The 26,910-nt window shown below is 42.2% G+C and overlaps 1 protein-coding gene across 1 annotated transcript in view; it reads right to left on the reverse strand.

Moving 5' to 3' along the window:
- The window catches only part of ORC1 (origin recognition complex subunit 1), a 967,334-nt gene that overhangs the window by 486,768 nt on the left and 453,656 nt on the right, over positions 1–26,910 (reverse strand). The window contains exon 10 of the mRNA XM_044086852.1: positions 18,206–18,377. Coding sequence (XP_043942787.1) covers positions 18,206–18,377 — 172 coding nt within the window. The remainder of the gene's footprint in view (positions 1–18,205; positions 18,378–26,910) is intronic.

The raw sequence follows: 26,910 nt of genomic DNA on the forward strand, positions 1-26,910 counted from the left end.
TTATCAATGTGATAATTTGTGGGTACGTCACTCTCCACAAGAGAGATGATTATGTATTTTTTTGGCAGTTTGAGGCCATGTTTCTGGCTCCAGTCATTTGTTTGGGTAAGACCCTCTTGGAGAATATTCACATCACTATGGGAATTGCTGACAGCACCCAACTTGCAGTCATCTGCAAACCTGGTCAGCCATAGCCTACTAAATTCGGCTTGCACCTTCGAGAAGTATATCCCCAACCAGCAGAGGCTCCAAGACCGATCTCTGGGGTACACCACTTGTTACAGGTCTACTACTTGAGGTGGCTTCCCCAGTTTTGACTAGGTGGGTTCTGTCAGTGAGCCAGCTTGCTACCCATCTAGTAACATATGGATTGATGCCTAGTTTAGAGTGTTTAATCTATTATACCAGAGTGGGGAATAGTATTGAAGGTTTTGGCCAGGTCAAGGTAGGTGATGTGCAGAGTCTTCTCCTCATCTATGTCCTTGGTGACTGTCTCAAAGTAGTCGACCAAATTTAACAGGCATGACCACCCCTTGACAAAACCATACTGTATGAGATCTAAGTGTCTGGAGGTTGCCAATGTCCTTGCTAATGAGGTCCATGATCCGCTCCATGACCTTGCAGATCAGGCTAGTTAGGTTGATGGCTCTATAATTTCCTGGATCGGTGGATGCTCCACCTTTGTGCAAAGGGATGACAGTAGCTATCCTCCACTTGGCTGGGACGAAACCGGTACTCGGACTTTGGTTGAATAGGATCCCTAATGATTGTATATTCACTATGAACAAAAAGGCCAGTAAGCCAATGAATACGAAATGAAAATTTTTAATATAAATCCAATGCAAAATTCTCTAGCGCCTCGGCTATTACAGCCTTTAACAGAGTATAACTCCATCTTCTTTACCCCTCCCTTTTATACACATACAATAAAAAACAATTTAATTGCCATGACATGGTGTTGCAAGTTCCTGCCTGAGTTCATGTAAGATGCAGCCTGGGATGTTATCGGGTCCCGTGGAGGCTGTATCTTTTGCCTTTGAGAGGGCAGTGATGACTTGCTCCCTAGAGATAAGGGGAGGGGGGGCAGGTACTGGGGATGTCCTGTTTTAGTGATGGAGGGGGACAGAGGAGTGAAGCTTTCACTGAACCTCTGCCAGCAAGTTGGCTATATCTACAGTGTTTGTGTATGTGTTGCCCTTGACCACCAGTTCTGAGCAGATGTGGGTGCTTCCCTTGAGATTGTGGACATATGTGAAGAAGGCCTTATGATTGTCTTTAGTAGATGTGGCCAGTCTGGACTCAAAGCTTGCTTTGGAGGATTTCACTAGTGCTCTTATTTGCTTGTTCAGGCTAAGGAGAGAGTGCTTCCAATTAGTAACCTGCTCCTTCTTGGTCCTGGACAGCAAATTTTTCCTTTTTTTAGACAGTTTATTTACTGTAGATGTCCACCAGACAGGTTTACTCTTCCTTGAGGAGGAGGAGGATTTCGTCCTGTCTGGTCTTCCTGATTCCATTCAGCTATATAAATGCTCATATAGCACTTTGGTGTAGGTTTGGACATATGCACCAGTTCCTATGGAGGGGGCTGTGAAGCTGTTTATACCTTCCCACCTTCCCTCAGGAGGCTGTAATTAGCTTTGGAAAAGTTTTTTTTGTTTGACCCTAGCTGGGGGGGGGGGGGGGGGGGGGGCGGTCAGGGGAGATGGTGACTTCTAAAGTGACTGCTTTGTGGTCGGATCTTACCACGGATGATTACACTGTAGGGATGCTGCAGTGGTTACTCATGTTGGTTAATACCAAGTCCAAGACATTTGCACCTCTTGTGGGGGGTGTCAACCAACTTGTCCAATGCATTTACATTGACAAAATCAAGGAATCTCTGGGTATTTGTGTTTTGGCATGAGTATTTCTTCCGATCTATTATTGGATAATTAAAGTCGCCCAGGATCAGGATAAAGGGTTGAATCCTGATAGAGTCTAAGATGTCTAGATAGGTAGAGTGGGCATCTTCAGTCAGAGTTGGAGGCCTATAGCTAGCTATGATTTGAATAGGGGTCTTTGTCAACTGTTAACTGCATCTGGAGTGCTTCCTGTGCATCATACTGTTTGACCAGCCTAGAGATGTGCATGTTTTTTTTTATATATAGTGCAACTTCACTGCCTTTTGTTTTGCTGCCCATGGTTTGGGGTCTGAATGAATGACAGGATGAGTATAACCTGGTATGGCTGGGGTGCTCTCCACAGCTTTGAACCAAGTTTCTGTGACTGCACAAATGTCAGCTTCTTCCAGGGTTAAGAATGCTTGGAATGAGTGCAGTTCCATGTTTAGACTCCTAGCATTTAGCAGCATGACCTTTAAGTTTTGACCTCATGGCATTGCCTAAAAAAGGCACTATGGGGGAGGCAAGAGCCTGTGCCAGGAGCCTGAAGCCCAACAGAGACAGATGCAGGCCATCTCTGGCAAAGCATTGTGGTATGTCAATTATGTCATCCCAGGCTGTCAGGTACTGGATGCCCTTGGAATGACACCAGAAACTAAGCCAATTGTTAAAGTCAGTCACTTTCTGTTTGCACTGAGGCATCATTCTGGGTGACAGTAGAATGCCGCTTAAGGCTAGGAACATACCTGCTGGAGACGCACACTCAGCGAGCCCAATCATGTCTCTCTTCATATAGTCGAGGGAGCTACGTCTCAAGTCATTCACTCCAACATGGACTATGACAGAGTCATAACAGTACCTGTTGGGAGACTTGAGTGCATTAGTGATGTGGCAGATTCTGGCACCCAACAAACTAACTGTGACTTTTTCCTTATCTAGCCTGGTGAGGGGCACAGCTGTATGTCTCAAAATGGAGTCTCCTACGACTAATATGTTGGGTTTATGTTTAGGCCTTAGTGGCTGTGAGACACAGGTATATGGACTATGTGTGGTGTGGTGGGCAGTGGCGTTCACATGCATTTATGCCTCAGAGGTCTAGTATGCTTTTGTTGAGGCCCTCCCTATATGTGGGGGTGTGTTGTGTAGGTGTTGGTGGTGCTTCAGGTGTGGCTTCTTGTTGCCAGCTTTCTCAGTGCCAGCTATACTGGTATGTCGGGGAGAGAACAATGACCCTAGGTGCATGATGTAACTGCATCTTTCACAAATTGTGTTCCTAGGTGGTAGTAGTAGAGAGTTGTCCATGTACACGAAGCAGTGCTACACTGTCTCAGGATGCCCATATCAACCAGACTGGCAGAAGAAAATGTAGGAAATTGTCCACCCATATTTGTCAGAAACTGAGAGTGCTAAGAGGGTAAAGGGAAAAAGGTCCAGGTAGTACTACTGGATGATAACACAAGTGCTACTAAGGGAAAATTTGTACCTGGAACACCTCAAAAAGGGTTAAAAACCATTCAGCGGAATCTCTTGATGCAGCAGACCTGTACCTAGACTATGCTACTCAATTTTAAGGTTAAAAACACAATTAAAAAACTCACAATTGATTAATCACTTATCGTCAAAAGAAGAGAGAGTGCATTATGAAAAAAACTAACAAAACGCAGTTTAACAAAATGCAGTTTAACAGTAATGAATTGCAGTAGACAGCAATGAAATCTAGTTAAATCAGTAGACTGCTTTCTTCTAACTGATGAAATAAATATTTGATCATGGGTAGCAATGAAAAATGTTATGGACTTCCAAAGGCAACTGAATATTCTTACCATTTGCTTTTCTTAATTAAAAATAATGTAAATAAAGGGATATTAATTTAAAACCTTGCAATTGCATGTCTAATAACCTAGAAAAGGGACAGAATGATTTCTCAGAAGGACTTAACAATAACACTTATTAGCTGATGAAAGAAAAGTTGTGCAAAATCTTACCAAACCCATAGATGTCCTTCTCTTCTATGTTGCAGTATTCTGTACAGTTGGGTTTTCTCCTCTTGCTACCTGAACGTCCGGCCAGTATACAAAAGTTTGCAGTCACTGCATGGTGCGTGGGACATCTGATGTGGCTAGCAGAGGAGTGTGGGCCATAAAAGTGATATCTGCGTGCATCAGACTTCAAAACTGAGCGCACCAGTTGGAACCATTCCCAGAGAAGGTAGTGGAAGTCCTGTGCCATCCAAGAAGGAAACGCCTGATATCAGGAGGGGTAGGTGGGAGGGAAGGAATACTGCAACATGGAAGAGAAGGACATCTATGCTTATGGTAAGATTTTACACAACTTTTCTATGCCCTTCTGTTCACGTTGCAGTATTCTGTACAGTTGGGTGAGTGCCAAAGTTCACTGTGAGGAAGGGGGTGATGGCCTAGTAGAATTCTCCAGGAGTCCATGAGGATAGCCCTGGCAAATCCAGCCCTGGATCTGGAAATCTGCTCTATTTTGTAATGCTTTGTGAAAGTGTGCACAGATGACCAAGTGGGTGTTTCAAGAATAGTGGAAGTGTTCAGGCCTTTGAAGAAGGCTCCAGATGAAGCCACTGCCCTACTGGAATGTGTTTTAATACTGCCACTTAAGGATTTCCCATGGTGTGTGTAGCAAACGGTAATAGCCCTGGAAATCCAGGCTGAAATGGTTTGCTTAGTTACTGCTTTCCCCAGGGCCTTGGGGTGGAAGGAGACAATTGGTCAGACTGTCTAATGGGCTTGGACTTGTGCAGATAGAATCCGAGTTGCCTGTGCACATCAAGGGAATGAAGTATACTCTCATGGTCTCCCTGTGGGTTGGGAAAGAAAGTGGGCAGGTGGATGGCTTGGTTTAAGGAAAGGTCATTGACCACCTTGGGCATGAAGGATGGGTTGGTTCTGAGGGTTACCCTATCTCTGTGGAAAATGAGGAAAGGGTGGAATAGCCACGAGAGCTTGCAATTCAAACTCCTCTAGCTGTGCTCAAGGCCATCAGCAGAACAGTCTTCCATGTGCAGTGTTTTAGTGAAGCTTTGGATGCTAGTGCAAAGGGAGGGAGCGTGAGCTTCTCTAAAATATAGTTCAAGTCCTGTGGAGGTGGAATGGGCTTCCTTGGTGGTCTGAGATGAAGTACCCCCATAAGGAACAGTTTTGCAGGCAATCTGGAAGCTAAGGGAGGCCCAGAGGTAGACAGGCAGAAATGGCAGACAAAGGAGCCTTAATGGAGGAGAATGCCAACCCCATCTGTAAATGTTCACACAGGTAAGACAGCACTAGGGGGACCTTGCATTGCAATGGGACAAACTGCCTTCTAAGACACCATATGGAGAATCTTTTCCATTTGGATACGCAAGATCTCCTAGCATTAGGTTTCCTGGCCTCCTGCAGGACAGTGAGCATGTCTTCATTGTATAGGTGTAAAGAACAGAAGAGCATTACACCACAAATGAAATTACTAAAACCAAGCTGATACTTCAAACTGAAACTTCACAGTGCATTGTTCACGAAAAAGCATAAAATGCAAGAACGAACCCTTCTTGTAAAAACAAACGGACAAGCGCTTTCAGCTATTCAAGCCTTCTTCATATCCGATAAATCATCCGGGTTCCAATGTTTAAAAATCAGCATCATCCAATAAGGCTGACTCCACGTAATGAAAAATCACAGCCAACCAAAACAGGTCATCTTGTACACACCTCCGAACTATTGCTATGAACATTATTCCTTAAAGTTAAAACTCTTTATTATGCAACTAATAAGATTATTTTATTAAAAAATTATTTTATTGAGAGATAAAAAACAAATACCAAATTTAGGCTGGTTATTGAAAATCATACGTTCAAAAGAAATTTAAGAGAGAAATGGAAACAAATCCTTTTCTCCTTTGCCATCCCTTCCGTTCTCTTTGAAAACGGAACCAGTCTAAGACCATGTCAAACGAAAACATAAGATTCTATAGTTGCCGCAAAAGGCTTGGACAAAAACGGCAACATAGCTCTACGAAGAATTATACTGTGTTGCCCTCTGATTCTTAAGAAAAGGTTTTAAAGGAACACAACCACTGAGACCAAGAGGGCAATCAGCTCTCAGCCTCATTACTCATTTAGCTTCTCTTTCAGTCAGGTTAACCAAGTCTCCTTCTCTTAGAGTAAGCTGTAGCAAAGAGATGACCATGAAAACAAAACTGTGTCCCTCATGATCACGAATATGGGTGAATACAGAGTTGGTTTCCTTGTTATTACGGACGTCAGAATAATGCTTACTAATTCTTTAAGCTTCATGTTTGTTTTTCCAACATAAAATGCCGTACATAAAGTGCAGGTAGCAATGTAGACAACATTGCTGCTTAGGCAATTAGCTGATTTATGGAAAACATACTTTTGCTTAGTAACAGGATGTATGAACGTGTTTGTGTAATTAATGACATTGCAGACTTTACAAAAAACACATTTCTTTGTTCTCAGTAGGTTATGAGCATAATTGATGCAGGAACTTGTACCATCAACTCTTACATAATAATGTTTTAAGATTCTTTTTATTCTTTAACAAGAAGCTTGGGGCATCTCCTACAATTCCTTTTATCTTTTTATCTGAAGTCAAGATCGGACAGTACTTCTTAATTACCTGGCAAACATTATCATGATCCATCGTATAGGTTAGGTTCACCCTCATAGTAGGTGTTCCTCTTCGTGTGACAGGATGATGGTATACTATCACCTTCAGGCATCCTGGTAGAATAAAAAGGCCTGCCTTTTCCTTTTCATACGTCGTTAATCTTGTCTTTATTCAGATCCAGTTTCTCCATATCATAGCCACGTTGACTAACAAGTCTCTCTACTTCTTCAAGAAAAGTTTTCTCTTCTGTACGCAATTTTGATATCATGCCAACTTGATTTACAACAATGTTGTTAAAAATATGCCTGGGATGCATACTAGAGAAATGAAGCATTGATTCCGCCACATAGACTTCCTGCAAAGACAAGTATCTATTCCTTTAGTCGGATCTAGAAACAATCTTACATCAAGAAATTCAATAGTTTCTCTAGATGTTTTTACACCAAACTTCAGAAAAGTGGTTGTCTGCGATAAGTCAACAAAGGACCTTAAATCTTCTTATTTGCCTTTCCATACAATAAAAGTGTCGTCCACAAAACGATTTTAAAGAATTATCTGATCATTCCAAACATTGTTTATATCCTTTGACCATCCTCTCTACCATATGGCCAGAACCAAATTTAAATAACTATTGGCAAAGAGGGTGCCCATGGCAACTCCCCATCTCTGCCAATAGTAGCTATCATAAGTGAACACACTGTTTTCCAGCACAATCTCCAAGAGGTCACATATCAAACGTGATTTAATCTTCTCTTCAGTTAAAAACTCTCTTATGGCTTCAAGTGAAGAGACTGTTTACATCTAAAGTGACCAATAATAGGGTGTGTCAAGATCAGTTCTATCCTCTATAACTGTATGTAAATGTTCTAGAAACTCAGCAGTATCTTTAATGACAGTAGAGGCCTTAGGTAACACCTTCTTTAGTTCTTTCTCAATAAACAGAAATAGATTCAGTCAACTTTCCTCTGCCAGCCACTACAGGGCATAGGGGTGGACACAATATTCTTATGAATTTTCGGTAGTCTACTAATAGTTGGTATAGTAGGGTTATCAATAACAAAAAGGTCATAAAATTCCTCATTGATTTCTCTTTGTAACAACATGTCATAAAGAACTCGGTGGATTTTTTTGTTTCAGAATGTTAATTTCATTTTTACTGATCAGTTGATAGGTCTTCCTATCATTTAACAGTTCTTTCATCCACTGAACATACATCACTCCAGCTCCTCCTTTATCAGCAGGTTTAACCACAGTGCCATTCCTTTGTTTACGTTCTTTAAGTGCCTTGTTTTCTTCTTTTATTAAATTAAAGTAGGATTTTCCTTCATGAGCCATTCTCATTCTCATCAGCTCATCTTCACAAGCATGGATAAAAGAATCATCAGCTGGATGATTAAGGGGAACAAAGTGCTGGGTTTCTTGAGCATAGCATTACCATTAGTGTGAGAGGAATCATTTCCACTACCAAAAATATATTTCAGAGTAAGATTCCTACCAAACATTTTAAGATCCAATGCAAATTCATCATGAGTAGACCTGGTGGCTGGGATAAAGCAGAGACCGTTCTCTAATAAACCCAGCTGAGATTGAGTAAGCTCAGTGTTGGAAATATTAACTACCAGAGAAGCTATTGAGTCATCTTCCTTTTCTTTCTTTCCCTGCTTAGAGATCTCTCTGTTCGAGAAACTTTGTTCAACATTAAAAAGGGGGGGTTGTTCTGTCATCAGGACATGTTGTGCTCCTTTCTTTGGTATTGTTCCTATAAGGTGTTCATTTATACCAGTCGTTGTATAGGTGTCTGAAAGAGATCAGAATCCCATCACCCACAAGGTGAGGTGTAGAGATTGCCAATGTAGGTGGATTTGGTTTCCCTTTCCCTGTGTGAGACGGTACTCTCTGAGAGGTAACTTGTGGTGATTGCTCTTGGTTAATTACAGGAGGAGGGGGAACCAATGCTGTCTTAGCCAATGGGGAATCACCAGCAAGATTTTCAGCTTGTCCTGCTGGATCTTCAGCAGGACTTTCTGAACAAGAGGGAAGGGCGGAGGGAATGTATAGAGAAACATATGCTTCCAGGAGATTGAAAAGGCATCTGTTGCCATCACCAGAGATTCTGGCAGTCTGGTGCAGAAGCACGGAAGTTGCCTGTTCATGGGGCAGGCAAAATAGGTGTATTTGAGATGTACCCCATCGGTGGACAAGGTCCAGGAAGACATCCCTGTGCAGCATTCATTCGTGGGACATTGTCATGGATCTGCTGAGGGAATCTGCCTGAGAGTTCTGTTAGGAAGGGATGTATACTGCCTGAAGAGCAACTCCCTGACTGTAGCCAGTTTCCACACAAGGAGAGCTAGTCTGCAAAGTAAGAAAGATTTGGTTCCCCCTTGCTTGTTGCGCTACCACAGTACTGTGGTATTGTCTGTGAAAAGCTTTAGGGGGGGGTCCCTGTTGTAGCCTCGGCTGAAAGGTCTTAAAGACCAGTAGTATTGGTCTCATTTCTCTTACATTGATTTGCTCTTTCCTGTGCGTTTCTGGCCAAACTCCCTGCACTTTTAGGAACCCCAGCGTTGCTCCCCAACAGAGGTCTGAGGCGTCTGTGTACATTACTTGTGTTAGTGGAGAGGGTTGATGTGGAAGACCCAGGTTGAGCTTCACCTGGGCCATCCACCATTGGATCTCCTGCTTGAGGCATGGCAAGAGGGGCACCCTGTACTCCAGGGGGTGGGAGTGCTGCGGTCTGAGGTACCACTGCAGTTTCCTCATGTGACGTCTTGCTAAAGGCAGCATAGGTATAGCGGAAGCCATGTAGCCCAGGAGCTTGAGGTACTACCTTGCAGTCATTTCCTTAAAGTACCAAAAGTAGATACTGTGTCAGGCTTTCCACCTTTTGGGGTGGAAGGAAGGCTTTCAAGATGTCTGTCCGAATCCTGCACCCCAGGAAGACCATGTCCTGAATAGGGTCCCAGTGGGATTTTGGGTAGTTTATCTGAAACCCTACGGACCACAGGAGGGCAATAGTTTTCTGCAACTGAAGCAGGAGGGATTGGTTGGATGAGTAGGTCGTCCAAGTAAGGGAAGATTTGGATCCCTTGAGTCCTGCAGAAGGCAACTTGAGAACTGGAGATACAAACAGATGCAAGTCTTGCAACTCCTTACCTTTTTGTTGCAAGGTCTTAAACACGTTTGCAACCTTGGATCCAAATAGGGCTGAAATGCCTAAAGGTGCATCTACTAGCTTAGCCCTAAAATCATCGGGTAAAGGCTGGAGGCGTAGCCAGGAGTACCTTCTTAGGGCACAGGCCGATGCTGCTGATCTAGCTGAGGCCTCAGCTGCAATATAGTTGCACCTGATAGAGTGCCTGGTAACTTGAGAGATCAGAGAAACAAGGAAGGACAGTTGAGCTTTGGCTGGAGAGTCAGATGTCTGAAAGCTGTTTGGAAATGTTCTCCAAAAGGGCCTAGGCATAGACACGTATGCCTGGTAATGGATTGCTCTGAAGGCCACAGCTGCAGATGTGTACACCTTTTTGCCCACACTCCATGGCCTTGCTGTTCTTGTCAGCAGGGAGGAGGGTAGTAGAGGGCAGTAATTTTGAAGCCTTGTCAGTAGAGACTGAGATGGTGGATGGGTCTGCAGCTGGGCATTTTATCAGGAATTTACTTGTCTCCGGTACCTTGTAAAACCTATCAGGTCTGTAGGGGATGGAGGTTGAGTGTCACAGTTCTTGTATCTCAGTCATTTTCGATGAGTCCCACTTGAAATGCTCTCTCATCTTTGCTATGGTTTCCGCAAAGGAGAGATCTTCTGCAGGGTAATCAGCTTCAGCAGATTCCTCCTCTGGAGAGGCATATCCAAAGGGGGAAGGGAGTTGGGAGGTGTAAGAGAGGGATTTTTATGAGGAAGAATCAAGTACTCCTCCTCTTCCACATGTGAGGGTTTTGAGGCCTTGGGCTTAGAAGTGGAGGAGGGATTGTGGAAGTCCCTGGTGCAGTAGGCCGCAAGGCCATAGATGCATTAAAGAGGCTTTGTGAAAAAGAAAGTCAACTGGATTGGCAGGCTCTAACAGGAGAGGTATGCTTTCTCTTCTCTTTCTTTTTAAGAGAAGGGCTAGCAAGCAACTGTACAGGGGAAGGCCTAGGACCAGATGACTGAAGGAGTGGAGGGATAAGTCTGGTCTGCCGAGAACTTTGGTTACCCCTCGGCATTGGAAACCAACATCTGCAGAGCCTCCAAGGATGTGCCCTTCTGCACATGGTTCTGGGGCTTCTGTTAAGGTACCCACTATACCCAGAACGGCCACAGGATGAGTATCAGATGGCGGAGGCACAGTGACAGTAGCAGGCCTTGCGTTCTTGACCTTTCTCTTTGGCGGTTCAGCAGGCAAGTTGGAAGGTCCCTTCATACCTAGCGCTAGCTGTTTCAGACATTGGTTCTCAAGAGAGGTTGGCACATGAAGTCCGCTACATAAGTTCTTGGGTACAAAGGCCTGGCAGATGGAGCAGGCCTTGTAGACATGCAACTTCCTTAAACAGAATTGACAGAGGTCATGGGCGGCTTTGGGAGGTATTTGACGGCCACACTTACCTCTTCTGGATGACACGAACGAGCACTAACATGCAATGACCAAATTAAAGGTTCGCCAACGGGTTACTTATCTGAGTTTTTCAAAGATCAGATGGCTGGGAAGGCAGGAACATCTGACAATCGACTGGCGGCAGAGAAGTTCTGAAGACTGGTTCATGCAGACGTCACTTTTATGGTCCATGCTCTGCTAGCCATGATAGACATCCCACACACCATGCAGTGACTGCAAACTTTTGTAAGCTGGCTGGACGTTCGGATAGCAAGAGGAGAAAACCCAACTGAACAAAATACTGCAACATGTGAATAGAAGAACATGTACCTTATTTTAATATTGAAAATTGACCAAGTGTTTACAGTTAAAGATCTGTAGATATCATGCAGGGTCAGTTCTCCTTGAGAAAGGGGTGCAACAGAAATTTGCCACGGAATTTGTGGGAAACCATCTTTATAAGAATTTACTCACTACATATTTAACTTCATAAATCAAATGAACTTTCAGAGAAATTAATATATATTGTAAGGGAAAGAGAATTAAAAGCCAAACTGAGATTTTTACAATATTAACAATTCCAATCAAAGAAAATAATCTATGATGAATTTGCTTTAAATGGAAAAAAAAAAACATTTTATTTAAATACAAGGCTTCTTCAGACAAATCATCACTAGTGTAGGAATGGTTATTACAAAGCTATATTCTTTCAGACTTATTGTAATGAACAAATAATCTGCTAGTGTCATAATACCTCACAATATTTTTAATATTGTCATGAAAATCTAAAGATATATTCACTAATTATATATGCAATCAGGAGATTTCATTTTTGTTCAGTAATAGCTTCATAACAGATTCATACAACTTGTGTAATTGACTGATTGCTAGTACAAACTAAGCAGCAGAAAAAGAGCAGCCTTGTTTGACACCAGATTTAATTGGGAATGAGGGTAATAAGCTTAAGTTACTTATATAACTGTGATAAGTGACACGAGTATAAAATATTTCAGCACTTGCCAAACATTTTATACTAATGTAATCAAACCTGTTGGAGGTGTCCAATTTAACAAGTTCAATGATACCTTTTACATAGATGTAATCTCTTAATAGCAGCCAGTCTGATCACCGTTTAGAGACGAGCAGGATAAAGTATATAGCTGTTGAGAAAGTGTAGTACGGACATAGCTTATTTCAAGTAAATCTAAATGAGATGGCTTAGAGATAAGCAGTGTTGGGTGCTTCATTTTACTGCAGTTACAAAACAATGCAATTTTGTGGCAGGTTGTAGTAATTTTTGCGAGAAAAGATTCTCTAGGACTATTCATTGCTACAGAGCCATAATATTGTTTGGGCAAAAGTAGAACTTTTGAATCCATGTTCTGGAAGTTCGGCAACAAGTGTTAATTCAGTAAAGGACTCCCATTTTCTTGTGGTCTCATTTTATGTTAATTGATTCTATGGCCTAGAAAATGTAGCTCGTAGTTTCCTATAACCATGCACAGGTATTTCCAAGTTAGCATTGTTTCTACTTGTCCAGAGGATCCATGGTCTGTAGAAACTTATTAATGTGTCTGATGGAATCTCATTACATCTATGAAATATCATTAATGTTATTCTCTTCTCATTAACTATGTTTGCTTTATTTGCTGCAAGTGTTAAAACTGTTTTGAAGGTCTGAGAAAAAGGACTACAGGTCTTTTGCAGAATACAGTTAATTGTGGTCATCTGCATACTGTATATCATCTCTATTAGTTTGGCAGTGCATGTTATTAACAAATAAAATATGGCTACATATGGATCCTCCCTGGGTCTCTAATGTTGGCTGTATAATTATGGGAATTTGAACTGTGCCATGATGCTTCAATCCTTGCAGGCAGTTGGAAAACCATACAAGGACAGACTTGGAGCACAGAAGGTTCTTGTTGAGGAGCATCTGGTGGTCAACAATATTAAATACCTTAGACAATTAAAAAAAGTCTGCTGAGGTAAGGTCCTTTTGTTTATTCTTTCCAATGGGATTGATCAGTTTGCTGTTTATGAGATGGTCTGAAGTATGTGCTTTCTTTAGGTATCCTATAGAAATCTGTCTATTGAAAGTGATCCAGGCTCTTTCAATATGGCAATATTACAAAAGTTCTAAGCTAAAAATAAAATTTAGATGATAATGGCCGAAATGTTATTACTCACTGTAGGGGTTGTTGGAGAACATTATGCTTTACTATTAATTCAAAAATTCATGAAAATGTTTTGGCAGGGTCTTCCATATTAGAAAGCTCAACGGGGTTTTCATGTGAGGCTTTGGTGTTTCCTAGAAGCTCTTAATAGTGTTTCAGAAACCAAAAGGATTACTTAAATCGCTTATGGAAAGTTAACCAAAATAGTTTTGTTTAGCTTTCTGAATAAGTAGTTTACATTTATTTTTTGTTTGTCTGTAGTTCAGCAATAAGGCATGGTTTTATTTTCTTTTAGATTTTCAAAGTTTTGTCCTGAAAGGACATACTTTGATGCACAGCTACACTGCATGGGTAAGAATGTTTCTGATTCTTATTTCTTGAAGTTGAGTGAGTTTTAGAAGATTAAGAATACACTAAAGCATTTAAGTATTGTACTGTTGCCTTCAGTATTTAACTACCTCCATGTTAGTCTGAGTAGTTTCATTTTCAATCTCTTCACAAGGACAGTTTTGAGGCAGCACATTAAGTTAATGATTTTGGAGGTGGTTCGTTTTTCCAATAATCTGTATACAACATACTGGAATTTTGTTATATAAACCTTGTGCATTATAGCATAATGGGATATTGCTCCATAGACTGTGTTTATCATCATCAACTTCAATTTTATTTATAATTTGGAAAATTAATTTGTCAAGTTGGTTTAGATAGCTGCAGAGTGGACTTTGGTGAAGTTTGATGTCTTTGAGCAAAGTAATATAAATTTAGGGAGTGGTATGAACATTTATGTAAGAAAGTTCAATAACATTGTATGTGCTTTTCTAGTAAAAATGAAAATTGGCTTCTTCAGGAGAGGCAGATTGTAATGGTAAATGGATTCAAAGGGTGGACAACATTTCTCCTTGCTGGAGACAAGATAACTTAGATAATGGTAAACCTCATGGAATCCAGAAATAAACCCACTACCCTCAGAATTGTGTCAAAATTCTACCAGCCAAACAGGTTGTAAATGCATTGAAAATAAATGCCAGATAAAAATGGACACTGAGCTGCAAATACTGATGCTGTAATTGTAGTCTAAATATTCTGCAGGACACTTTGGAAAAACATATTTGGCCCAACCTTGTAATTGGTCATATAGCTCACCCCCCCCCCCCCCCGGGCCCCCCACTATAATGAACCTACATTTCCCTAGGATGAGCACCCTATGGCCCATTCATTCTCCTAAGCAAGAGGCAGGTGGGACAGGAGCAGTCATCCCAGTCATAGTAGGATCAAAATTTTAGTGCGCGTCTTAACACCCCTATGAGTGTTCAGAACGGTCCAAGGGAAGTATACAAGGGACTTCATATGGTATTGTCCATACCTCCACATGTGATGAAAAAGTTCTGCCCCTTTACACATTCCACACCTCCACATAACCCCTCCATCAGCACTAGTGCTTCTATTACTGGCAGGGTGTGCCTGAGCACACTCACCCATCTCCTCTTTGTATAGAGAGGTAAGCAGGCTCTCTCTCTTCATTCCTCTCCCCTCCCACACCAGCTCCAACAGGTGCACAAGTTGCTAACCAAACTCTGTCACAACTCAAGGCTTTATATCCCACTACTCTAATAGTTCTGGCTCAGCACCTTGAAAAACTGAAACATGCCAGCATAAATCCTCTGGATTCAAAGCCACTATCACTACGGGTAAGAGGAACTGCTAAGTGACCATATAAAAATTATTCTTCCTTATCAAGTTTGCTTACAATGGGCACATCTAATATTAGTCGCTACTAGCCTTTCTTAACAAGACAATAATCTGGAATAAACTGTTCCTTACAGGGGACCTTATTTATAACTCCTTTTCCTTACAATTTCAACAAAGGCCCTAACCTGAAAGCCAAAAACATGGATGACTTTGAATTCAGGATGCACTTCAGTCTGGAGGCTCGTCCTGTAAACACCTCCCCAACACATACTGTACTCCTATGGGAAGCCAGCTGCACAGACATGGCTTTTCTTCCTTGTGTCACCAAAATTTTCTTTGCAAGATGCAAAATCATCCAAACAGGGTAGAAACAGATGGCAAAGGAGCCGTGACTGGACAGGAAGGAATAAAGATCTCACAAGCACACAGAGAATGGAGTTGCCAAATAGTCACTAGTGGACATCTTTATAAGGAAGGACGTCCCACATACCGAAAAGACTGACCCCTGGAATTTCTACCCCTACTTCCACTCGCATCACACTTTCAAAAAGATCTATGCTTCCCACAGCGACCTCAGAAGGAAGCCTTCTGACCATAGCCTCTTAAGGGAAGCTTTTACCACTACGACATGGGCCAAAGAACCTTATTTTGCTAACTAGGGTATTAATCAATATTCACATAATTTAATAAACTGTCTTTTGCCGAAGTATGATCAGATGACCCCTTTTAAGGGACAGTGGTACCACTGACAATTTTACTGTACCTTGAAGTTCTGCAGCCTTGGAATGAGTTAATTAGTTTAGTGGGTGAAAGAGACAACATTCCCTGCTGGAGTAATGGGAACTCTGTGTAAAATATGAATGTTAAACAGGAGACCCTTCACTTAAGGGCTCATCAAGTCATGGTTCAATTAAAAAAAGACTTGATATGGTAAGCTATATCCCATTAGCCATCTCGTTAAAGAGCCATCTCACTAAAGAGAAGCTGAATAAAGCTGGTCTTTTAGTCATGCCTGCCAGTTGCATATCACTACACAGACAAAAGACAAAACTAGAATAAATAGCAAGGTATGAGAGTAAAGCAGCACCAATTAAGACATTCATAATAGGTGTGGATGGAGCAACAAATGATTTAAGTATAACAGATGGTATCTAAAGCAAGAAATTCACAGATTTGTCTAAGCTAGGGGACCATTCAAGAATATCAGTCTTCAAACAATGGTGTGCTAAAAGATGTCCACTATCACTCTTCAGCAGCAGAGATATGACTCTCTGAAGAGAGATCATACAGAATCTGAAATAGCAGCATCAAAGTCACTGAGGTCCATGATATCATCCATTCCTCTTTGGATCTAACAGGAGGAAGAATTGGAATCCCTACTGATAGTCTGAAAGGACAACCTCTAGGCCCCTTTTGTGGAGTACAATCTTGGCCTGTTCTAACTTTTTTATGAAGACTAGTCTTACAGTAGTACCCTTTTGTGTGTGAATCTATGAGCTCTAAAATACATCAGACCTTTAAAGTCCAGAGCTCTGTTCCTTTGCAATTGCCATCCAAGTTAAAGCAAACTCAGAATTCACAGTCTCATCTCCCCCAAGGCAGCTACAGATTATAATCAGAACTGCAACTGCTAGGACAGCACAGTCTTCCTCTTGCATGACTTTCCCAGCCCTGGAGGGATAAGACTCTATATGATGGTCAAGTGCCTTCCTAAATCTGCAAGGCTTCTTCCAGAGGAGTTGATTAGGCTTAGAAGAAAAAGCAGAGAGAATGAGTTTGGCGTGAGCATTACAGAAGTCCTGCATGGTTGAGAGGACCTGCATCTAAAATAGATCATCAACAAGTTCCTGTGAAAGATGGCCACAGAAAAACTTCTCCCTAGATGGAGCATCTAAAATGGACAGTCTTTATTGCTCCTTAAAGGAGCCCAATTTCATTATATTAGCAGTGCTTACTGGTGGGTGAGTAATCACTCATGGCATGGGATTATCTCGTTATAAAAATACAGTAATACCGCATTAGGATAGTAGCATGTGTGAAAGATGGGTATACTGCTACAAGACCCTGCATATAGCCTTCTCTGTCATGGCCAACTCTCATCTTTCAGAGGAAAGAACAGACTTGGCAAGGTTCCCCCTGACTGCAGCAAGTGGGCTGTAGGATAATTCTCAGAGACACCACAGCAAGATCCTTGCTGGAATCCAGGGACTTTTGAGGTGATTTAGTAGTGTAGAGGACATAGCTCTCAACTATCCAGATTTTCACAGAATGTCCAGATTTTGGACTCATTTTTGGTCAGTTTCTCATAAAATAGTTTTTTGGTAAATCATTGGCAAATCATTGAAGATTGAAGTCAACCAATAATGGCAGATATTTGATTTTCAGACTTATCTTCAGAAAACTCATGCTGATGCAAAACCTGCTATTCTATCAACTTTAAGTTTGTAAGAGCAATATTTAAAAAGTGACCATATTTTGGGCCTTTGTTCACTATTATTTGTGGCTTTGCCCATATTTTTGCTCTAAGAGGTTGAGAGGTACGGTAGGGAGTAGGGCTCATGGCTGAAGCACATGCGGAGAAGTCGATAAATAACAGGAGTCCACTGCGCACCAGATGCTGGAAGAAAGACATTTGCATGAGAGGGGTATGGAGTTAGTAGCAAAAAATAATTCCATGCTGCACTGTCGCACTGCATCAGGTTCCTAATAGCCTCACCAGGAGAGGCTAAGATTGAACTGGTAGACCCGGTGGACAAGAAGGTTTGGAGGCAGCCGATTGTCAGCTGCAAGGAGCCATGAAAAACAGTGACAAGCAAGGAATTTGCAGGCTTTTTTGGCACAAGTGTCTTCCACATGTGTACAACTTTGACATGAAAAAGCACAAAATTATAAAATAAGCTACTTAAATGCTAGATGTTGAAGAACGCTTATAAGCTGCAATGGGTAGATCAGGAAAAAGAAACCGCTCCATAAAGAAATACTAATTAGATGACTAATCAGTCAAGAGAGGTTGTACCTCCAAGCTAATATCCTCAAAGTAAGACCTCTGTGCTTGCACCTAGGATTTCTAAACTGGTAACCAACCACCTTCCATAACTTTGTTTTGAACACAAAAGCTGATGCCATGTTCTGCATTTCTCCAGTGCTTTCAACTTTGTACCTGTATGCAAACCTCTGGAACATGCACATTATCTGCTGTCACTTTCAAGATTCTGATTCAGATATGAAAAACAAAAATAAAGGCATTCTCTCCTCACCTTCAGAATCTGTGCATAGGCTTGATGGGGGTCAGTAAGCTTCATCCCATTAATTTCGATAAACTGAAATGCTGGCAGTTCATCCTGCTCAGATGCATGCTGCAGACAGCGAATTACCTCATGAACAGTTGCAGTTTTTCCTGTTCCAGGGACACCAGATATATACATACACCTAGGATTTAGAAATTCAGAGTAAGGGCTCAAGAATTTAAAACATTTACTCGTATCCAGATTGTGCAGAAAGGCATTGGCAGTCATTTCAACAAGTGACTAAAAGATTACAGACTGCCCAAAACAAAATACGCAAATCTGTAAAAATAAGGAGTCTCAAACCAAAGCAATATTAATAGTCTTGTTGAAGCTGGATGTTCTCTAGTGAAGTGACAGCAAAATTACTCATCAGTACAATAATCTATAATTTAATTTCAACTACTGTAAATCATTAAAAAGCTTGCTAACAACAAAGCTTTCGCAGCACAGACAAAACATGTTGGCGCTGCATTAAGAATCATTGTGCAAGTACCTTCCCATAAACAATAATTGCTGGTGTGTGCTGTAACATCTACTGTTAAGTGTACACTCTGTCGCAGTCAAGAGCGATGGGATCTCTGCAATAGGCCAAGTTTGACATTAGGCCTGACTTCTGAGAGCTAAGCTAATTTTATACCTAAGGGTGTCAAGTAGAAATGTCTATAAGTAAAACGGAGACAATTAAACTTTCTAGTTTAAAACAGTGATGACGACTGGGGTTTGCTAATAGAGAGATTGTGAATATGTTTTTCTGCTATTTGAATTCTTTAGGTGTTATCCGAGGAGTGAATGGGTAAGCAAAATCAATGCATATTCCAACTTAGGTGTTAGAAAGTACAGTTGTGTACACTTACCATAAATGTAGATGTTAGAGTGTATTCACTGTTGCAGTCATCACATTTGGGTTATCTGCCTGCAGGCAACCCTCAGCCGGCCTGAATACCAGAGTCTTCGGATTTCTGCGTCGGATGTTGTCGCTTCTTTCATAACGTCAGGTCATCAGGGGTATAAAACATGCAGCCGATGCCATTACATCAGTTTTTCTTGCCCCAGATGTCAGGTGCCCCCACAATAGAAAGCAATTATATGATATGGTATACCCTCATCAAAAAGCAAATACACAAGAAAAAATAAATATACCAACAAGAAGGAAAGGTAGAGCCAAGAGAAGTCGGGGGCAGGAGGAAAGGTAACCAGGACTGCAACAGTGAATACACTTGAACATCTACATTTATGGTAAGTGTACACAACTGTACTATGTTCTTCGTGTTTCACTGTTGCAGTCATCACATTTGGGTTGATTCCCAAAGCTAAGGAAGGGAGGAGGAAGTTAAAGAGCATTAGCTCTTAAGCCCTGCAAGACTGCAGTGGCAAATCCAGCTCTGGATTTAGAAAATATAGGCATGTGGTAATGCTTGGTGAAGGTTTGTACAGAGCTCCGGGTAGCAGCTTCTAGGATGTCCCTGGTAGGGACTCCTCTGAGAAATGCTGCAGAGGTAGATGCAACCCTGGTGGAATGTGATCTTATCCCCTGTGGGGTAGGTTTTCCATGGTGCTTGTAGCAGAAATGAATGCAATGGGCTATCCATTTGGAAATGGTTTGCTTTGAAATGGCCTTCCCCTCTGCCCCTGCAGCAAAGCCAACTAGCAGCTGTTCAGATTTTCTGAAAGGCTTAGTCCTGTCCAAACAGGATCTAAGTTGTCTGTGCACATCCAGAGTGCAGTATTCGTTCTCCTTTGTTTTGTGTATTAGGGAAAAAAGTAGGCAAATGAATGGACTGATTTAGGGCCACACTAGACACCACCTTGGGCATAAAGGAAGGATTAGTCTGAATCAGCCATTCGTCCAAGTATGGGTAAATCTGAATATTTCTCTGCCTGCAAAATGCAATGGCTGGAGCTAGACACTTTGTAAACACCCTGGGCAAAGTAGATAAGCCAAAGGGAAGTGCAGAGAACTGAAAGTGCATGGAGCCCACCCTGAAATGTAGGCATGGTCTTGCAAGATCCTCTTATTGAGATGTGCAGGTAAGCTTCCTTTAAGTCTAGGGTTGCCAGCCAGGCATCCTTGGCTAGAATAGGAAAAAGCTGTTGAAGAGTTAACATTTTGAATTTTGGAACCACCAGAAAGGTGTTGGGAATACAGCGGCCCAGGATAGGATGCCAGGAGTCGTCTTTTCTGGGTACCAGAAAAAGTCTTGAATAAAAACCTTGTCCCCTTTGTTCAGCTGGGACAGGTTGAATAGCCCTGATACTGAGAAGAGAGAGAACCTGATGTAGGGTCTCCGCCCATTGATTTGGGGGTAGGTCTGGCCAACCATTTGGGGTTGGTACTGTGTGTGGAAGTGGAATCTATATCCTTGGGAAATTATGTTCAGAACCCATTTGCCCTGGGTAATGAGTTCCCAGTTTTTTGCATGCAGGGCGAGCTTTCCTCCTAAGGGGGCAGGTAGCTGAGCAGGGCTTGGAAGGATTAAGGTTAAGTCATTGTGCCATTTTTCCATAAGGGTGTGGCTTACTACTCCCTGCTTTGGAAGTGGGAGCCCCCCACCCACTGCTTAGATCTGTGCATAGCCTAAGACTGTAGCCTAGGTGGTCTGCTGTTCCTGGGTTTGGACTGAGAAGGCCTGGAAGGGACAGGAAAGGACCAGTTCTTTGAAGGTCAATGCCTACTGAATCTGGGAGGCTGTAATTGTAGGAAATCTAACAGTTTGCATATATTTAGCTTTTTCCACCATCCTTTTGAGGACTTCTTTTGCTTTGTTGCCAAAAAGGCGGTTTTGGTTTAAGGGAGCATCCAGTAATTTAGCTTTAACATGATCTGGCAAGTTTTGTTCCTTAAGCCAAGCATGCCTTCTAAGTACAGACCCATTGACAGCAGCCCTGCAAGATGCTTCTAAAGCGACAAAACTACATTGCAAAGTATGTTTACCAACTTGTTTTGCAGAATGCATTAAATCTTGCAATTCTTTGTGTTCAACAGAGTCAGGAATTAACACCATTTTCTGTTTAAGTAGTCCCATAATATGCTGCTGACACTTTAACATATGAAACTGGCAATTTAAAGCCCTAATGGCCAAAGTAGCAGAAGTATATACCTTCTTACCCCATCTGTCTAAGGCTCTAGAGTCTCTATCAGAAGGGGTAGGATTTTTGGCAGCAGTAGCCTTAATGCCTTTTGGTCCTTGGGAAATGGTTTCTGGATCCGCAGAAGGATTCTTGAAGAGGAACTTGTGAGAGTCAGGTACTCTGTAGTACCGGTCAGGTTTTCTGGGAGCTGGAGGTAAAGTATCTGGGATAAGGCTGGATTCCAAGAAAGCATCATCTACAATGTCCAGAACAGGAGGGATAGCTAAAGGCCCATGCTGAGCAGGAGTAAGAATTCCCTAAGTCTCTTTTTGGACTCGGAGTAATCCTGGCTTTCCCAGCGGAAATGCTCCCTAAGAGTATGCAAGATTTCACGGAAAGAAAAATCTTCTGGAGGGGAAGCAGAGGGAATGGAATCCTCTGCATCAGAATCCTCATAGGTAGATAAGGACAAATCCTAGTAATCAGAAGGAGCAGAGATATCAGATTCCTGATCAGAAGAATGAGAAAGAAAATCAGTTCTAGGTCTCTTAGAGGGGGAATGCTGGCTTCCCCTAATTAAGGTAATAAGGTCTTCAGCTATTCTAAGCATTTGTTTTTGAGGAATATGGACCTGAGTCTGTGGTTTGGTCGTCGGTTTTCTAGGCTTAATGCGAGTTTTTGGCCTGAGGAATTCGGAACTTCAGGATGGAAACGATGGCATCGGTTTAATATGAATGTCTGTAGGCCTGAATACACCATCAGAAACCGGTGCCTGCACAGCGGCTCTGGACCCATCCAAGGTAGAGACATCCGCATGTTCCATAGTCAAAGAAGCATCTCGCGGCATACAGGACACCGAATAGGTCTCAGTAGAAGCCTGCGAATCTGAAGTAGCAGGTATTAGGGCTGCGAAAATGTTTCACTGAGTACCGGCGGACTGGCAACTAGCTTAACGGAAGCGTCAGCCATTTTGGACCTATGCGGTCTGTCTCTGTGTTTATCCTTACGTTTTTTCGGAAGATCGGTAGTCGGATGGCTTAACGAAGCCATTTTAGAGTACAGAAATCGAGTACGAAAGTAATTGTCTGCAAAAACAGCCCGACGACGAAGAGTTAGGGCGTTGAACTAGGCACAAAACCAACAGTGAGGGACATCGTGGTCTGGGACTAAACAGGGGATGCAGTAAGAATGAAAATCTCTATGAGGTATTTGCTTTCCACAGGTAAGACAATTGTTAACTTTTACTGGCATCAGTTAGAGCAAGAAAAAGGATCCCCAACGGGGTTACTTATCTTTTTTGAAGACTTCAGGTCTGAAAATCGAAAACGAAAATTTCAGGAGACGGCTGACTGGCACTTGCAAACTGCTTCTGCTTTGGGCACCACACGGCAAAAAAGACTGATGTAATGGCATCGGCTGCATGTTTTATACCCCTGACGACCTGGAAGAAGTGACAGCAACCGACGCAGAAATCCGAGGAATCTGGTATTCAGGCCAGCTGAGGGCTACCTGCAGGCAGATAACCCAAATATGATGACTGCAACAGTGAAACACAAAGAACATCATGGGAAGAGAAGGTTGGAGATGCGGTAACAATTTTAGTTCTCAAATCCTTGGTAGCAATACTGTTAGTGTGCTTAGCGAAGCTTAGAGATGGCCATGTGTTGCACCTAGATATTTTTGCTGGCTAATGTTAAGGATAAGGTTTCCTTTAGTGCCTTATTATTAGTGTAGAAGGCATAGCAAGTTGTTTTTATTGGTTAAGATGATCATTACTTTTGTTTTGGCACAATTCATCAGAAGCTTGTTTGCATGCAGCCAATTGCACAGGTTTAGAATGAATCTTATACAACAAGGACTGATGGGTATTACTTGCCTCCAATAAAAGGATGTCATCTGAATACATAGTTATCTTGTGGTTGGGTAGATCATTTGTGTATCACTAGTAAAAAGTGAGAACAGAAGAGGACCCCACACTAAACCTTGAGGGATTCCAGTACTGAGGTAAGTTATTACAGTAGAGAGGTTCCCTCTAGTAGACAATTTCTAAACCCAAAGTATGGCGTCCTTAGAAAGTATGTTTTCAAGGGCCAAATAGAAGAATAACCAGCCAACAGGTTTGAATCCAATAAAGTTGCAGTTCTAAAGTTTAATACCTATCCAGGTGCTTCTTCAGATTTAATAAAACCTCTATAAAAGCAACTTAAATACACACAGTTTCAGGTCTACCACTTAAGGTCACATGACCTTAAAGAAACATGGCCATTTAAATCCATCCCTCTGTCACTTTGTAATTCTAAAATCCATTTAGTTTCAATACATTCTGTTTTAGTGCCAACATCACTACCTCTACTGCTAACATTAAAAAGTTGTTGCACAATAAATTTAGACTTGTGGGTACTTCCAGCAACTAAAATATGTTTTGACAGTGCATTTGTTTTATCTTTTTCTAGAGACATCATAGATATGTTTACTTACACGGTCTTTCAAAGCTCTGTTAGTTTTACCAACATAAAAACTTTTACAAATAATGCAGCTATCTAAAAAAACAAGATTGCAGCTCTTACAATTTGCAAAGAAATTTAATTTACAAACCTGCTTAGTCTCAGGATGCTCAAATCTATCAGTAGTTTCAATAAACTGACACATTACAGTTTCTACAAGGGTGAGTCCCTATTCTATCAGTAATCCTTGGGTTTCTTTTGGAGAGATTTACAGCACATTTTTCTCAAAGAAGTACTGCTCTTAAAATTAAGGAACCTCACCTAAAACGGCTGTGTGTCTATCATCACATATAAAGACATGCCAGTGTTTTTTTTAATAATTTCACAGACAGAGCTAGCATAATTTGTGAAGGTAATACTCATAGGTTGGTATTCATCCGCGGTGGTGGTGCTGCGGTAGCGTTGTCGCCTCACAGCAAGACGTTGTCCCGTTCGATTCTCAGCTAGAGCGTCTTCTGTGTGGAGACGTGCGTGAATGGGCGTACCTTCGTTGAAGGTTGTGTGTCAGCGCCGGCAACTCTGCATGTAAAAATCAACTGCCAATCATTAGCGGACCGGAATTCCGCTGTGGCGACCCCTAACCGGGAAAAGCCGAAAGACACAACAAAAAAATACTCATAGGTTGGTACTAGGCTATCGGCCCTAAGGCCTATACAAGCCTAACCATAACAATTCCCTGGATATTTCTTCCCACAATATTTACTTCCCTGGACCCCTGTCTAGCAGGGCGACTGACATGATCCCTGGAGTGAATTTACTATCTCCCATTCAATCATCAAGGTTCCTTTTGAAGAAGGCCAAGGAGGCGCTCTGCTTGACATGTATGGGCACAATATATTCCAGAGTATGGGGAGTCTCTGGGTCAGGAACATATTCCTCCAGCATGTTTGGTTCATTGTGATGACAAGGTTTAGATCTCTGGAGCATGTGGCTCTGAGGGATTGGGATTTCTTTAAGTGGAGCATGTCCAACAGCTCGGGGTTTGACATGGCCTTGTATGTTAAGCAGAGATCGCCTCCGTGTAGACGATATGCCACAGAGTATAGCTGGAGTTTTTTTAGGTGGTCAGCATATGGCATCTGCTTTAGGCCTGTGATTTTTTTAGTGAGGTATTTCTGTGGCTTTTCCAGCTGTTGCAGATGTCTTGTGAGGTACATACCAAACGGGGCATTATACTCTATAATGGGTCTAATGAGGGATGAGTACAGTGGGACAATGACCTCCTTTTTTTCTGGTTGAAAAGCCCTTAGTAATGAGGTGTGCCACATAGGATTTCCTAACTGTTGTGGCGATGTGGTTATTGAAGGCGAGACCACTGTCCACCTGTGTCCCCAAGTCTCTCATCACACTTTCGATGTTTAGTGTACTACCACCTATGTGGTAAATTCATGGGTACATGTTATTCTCCAAAGGGGATAACTATACATTTCTTGGCATTAAGCTTGAGCCCATGGCTCTGGCACCAGGCATCTGTTTCTGTACGGCCCTTTTGTAGAATATCCACATCATTTAGGGATTCAATAATGGCTCCCAGTTTGCAGTCATCTGCAAACTTTGTTAGCCAGAGTCCCTTAGTGTTGGCCTGTACTTCAGAGAAGTAGATGCCAAACAAGAGTGGTCTCAGGACTGAACCCTTAGGGACTCCACTTGTCACTTGTCTGTAGCTGGATTTGGAGTCTGCTACTTTTACAGTCTGGGTTGTCAGTAAGCCAGTTGGCAACCCATCAAGTGACGTAGGGATTTATGCCCAGCTTAGTAAGTATCTATGATTCCAGAGTGGGGGATGGTGTTGAAGGCCTTGGCGAGGTCCAGATAGGCTGTGTGGACTGCCTTACTTTCATCCACAGCTCTGGAGACGGATTAGAAGAAATCAGGTTCAGGAGCAGAGATCGGCCCTTCATAAACCCAAACTGGGTGGGGTCCAGTGTTTGAAGGTTGCCAATGTCTTTGTTTAGAAGTTCCATGATAATGCATTCCATGCCCTTGCAGATCAGGCTCATCAGACTGATGGGACGGTAGTGCCCGGGATCCAAGGTGGATCCCCCCTTGTGAAGTGGGATAACTGTAGTTGTGCGCCACTCAGTGGGCACGAAGCCTGAGGTGAGGCTATGATTAAACATGACACTTAGGTGAGGTGCCAGTTCATTTTGTAGTTCATGTAGTACACAGCCTGGGATGTCATCTGGTCCCATGGATGCTGTATTCTTAGCTTTGGAGAGTGCGGTTTCTACCTATGTGGCCGTGATTACCGGAATTTGGCAATCTTTTGGTATTGATATGGCCCCTTTAGGGGGTGAGAGGGGGGTGAAGTTGGCTCTAATTCAATCTGCCAGGATACTGGCAATATCCTTGGGATCAGTATATTTAATGCCATTCTGTTGTAGCTCAGAGCAGATCTGAGCATTGCCATTTAGATTTTTGACATAACTATAGAATGCCTTGTGGTTGTCTTTGGAATCTGTGGCAATTTTATTTTCGTAACTAGCTTTTGAGGATTTTATGAGGGATCTCAGCTTCTTACAGAGGCTGGTGAGGGAGTTTTTTGCATCTAGGGATTTTCCTCTTTTCTGCAACAGCTTCTTCCTTATGTTGTATAGTTTGTTTATAGCAGGGGACCACCAAATTGGCTTCCTTTTTTTGGAGGAGAGCATCTTGGTTCTATTTGGGATGGCACGATTCATGCACGAGTGGATGTGCTCGTACAGTGCCTTTTGTTGGATTCTGCAGTCGAACTTTCAGATCCCATCTGCATGGGTGTCATGACTTTTACCACTTCTGACTTCAGTAGCATGAAGTTGGCTTTGGAGAAATTTTTTAAGGAGGTTTCCTTATTGGGGGATGGGGGTGGGATGTGGGTGTCAAGGGAGATTTGCTTATGGTCAGACCTGACCAATGAGGGGGAGACCACTTGTGTGGAGCATCTATCTCCCATGCTGGTAATGACCAGGTCTAGGATATTGGAGCCCCATGTAGGACAATGGATTAGTTGATCCAGGGCATTGGAATTTATGAATTCCAAGAACCGTTGGGAAAAGGAGTTGGTACCAGAGTAGTTTTCCCAGTTAATGGCAGGGTAGTTGAAATCACCCAGTATTTGGGTGT

This window comes from Protopterus annectens, chromosome 10.part0, assembly GCF_019279795.1.
Source record: "Protopterus annectens isolate FY-2018-M chromosome 10.part0, PAN1.0, whole genome shotgun sequence".
Taxonomy (NCBI): domain Eukaryota; kingdom Metazoa; phylum Chordata; order Ceratodontiformes; family Protopteridae; genus Protopterus; species Protopterus annectens.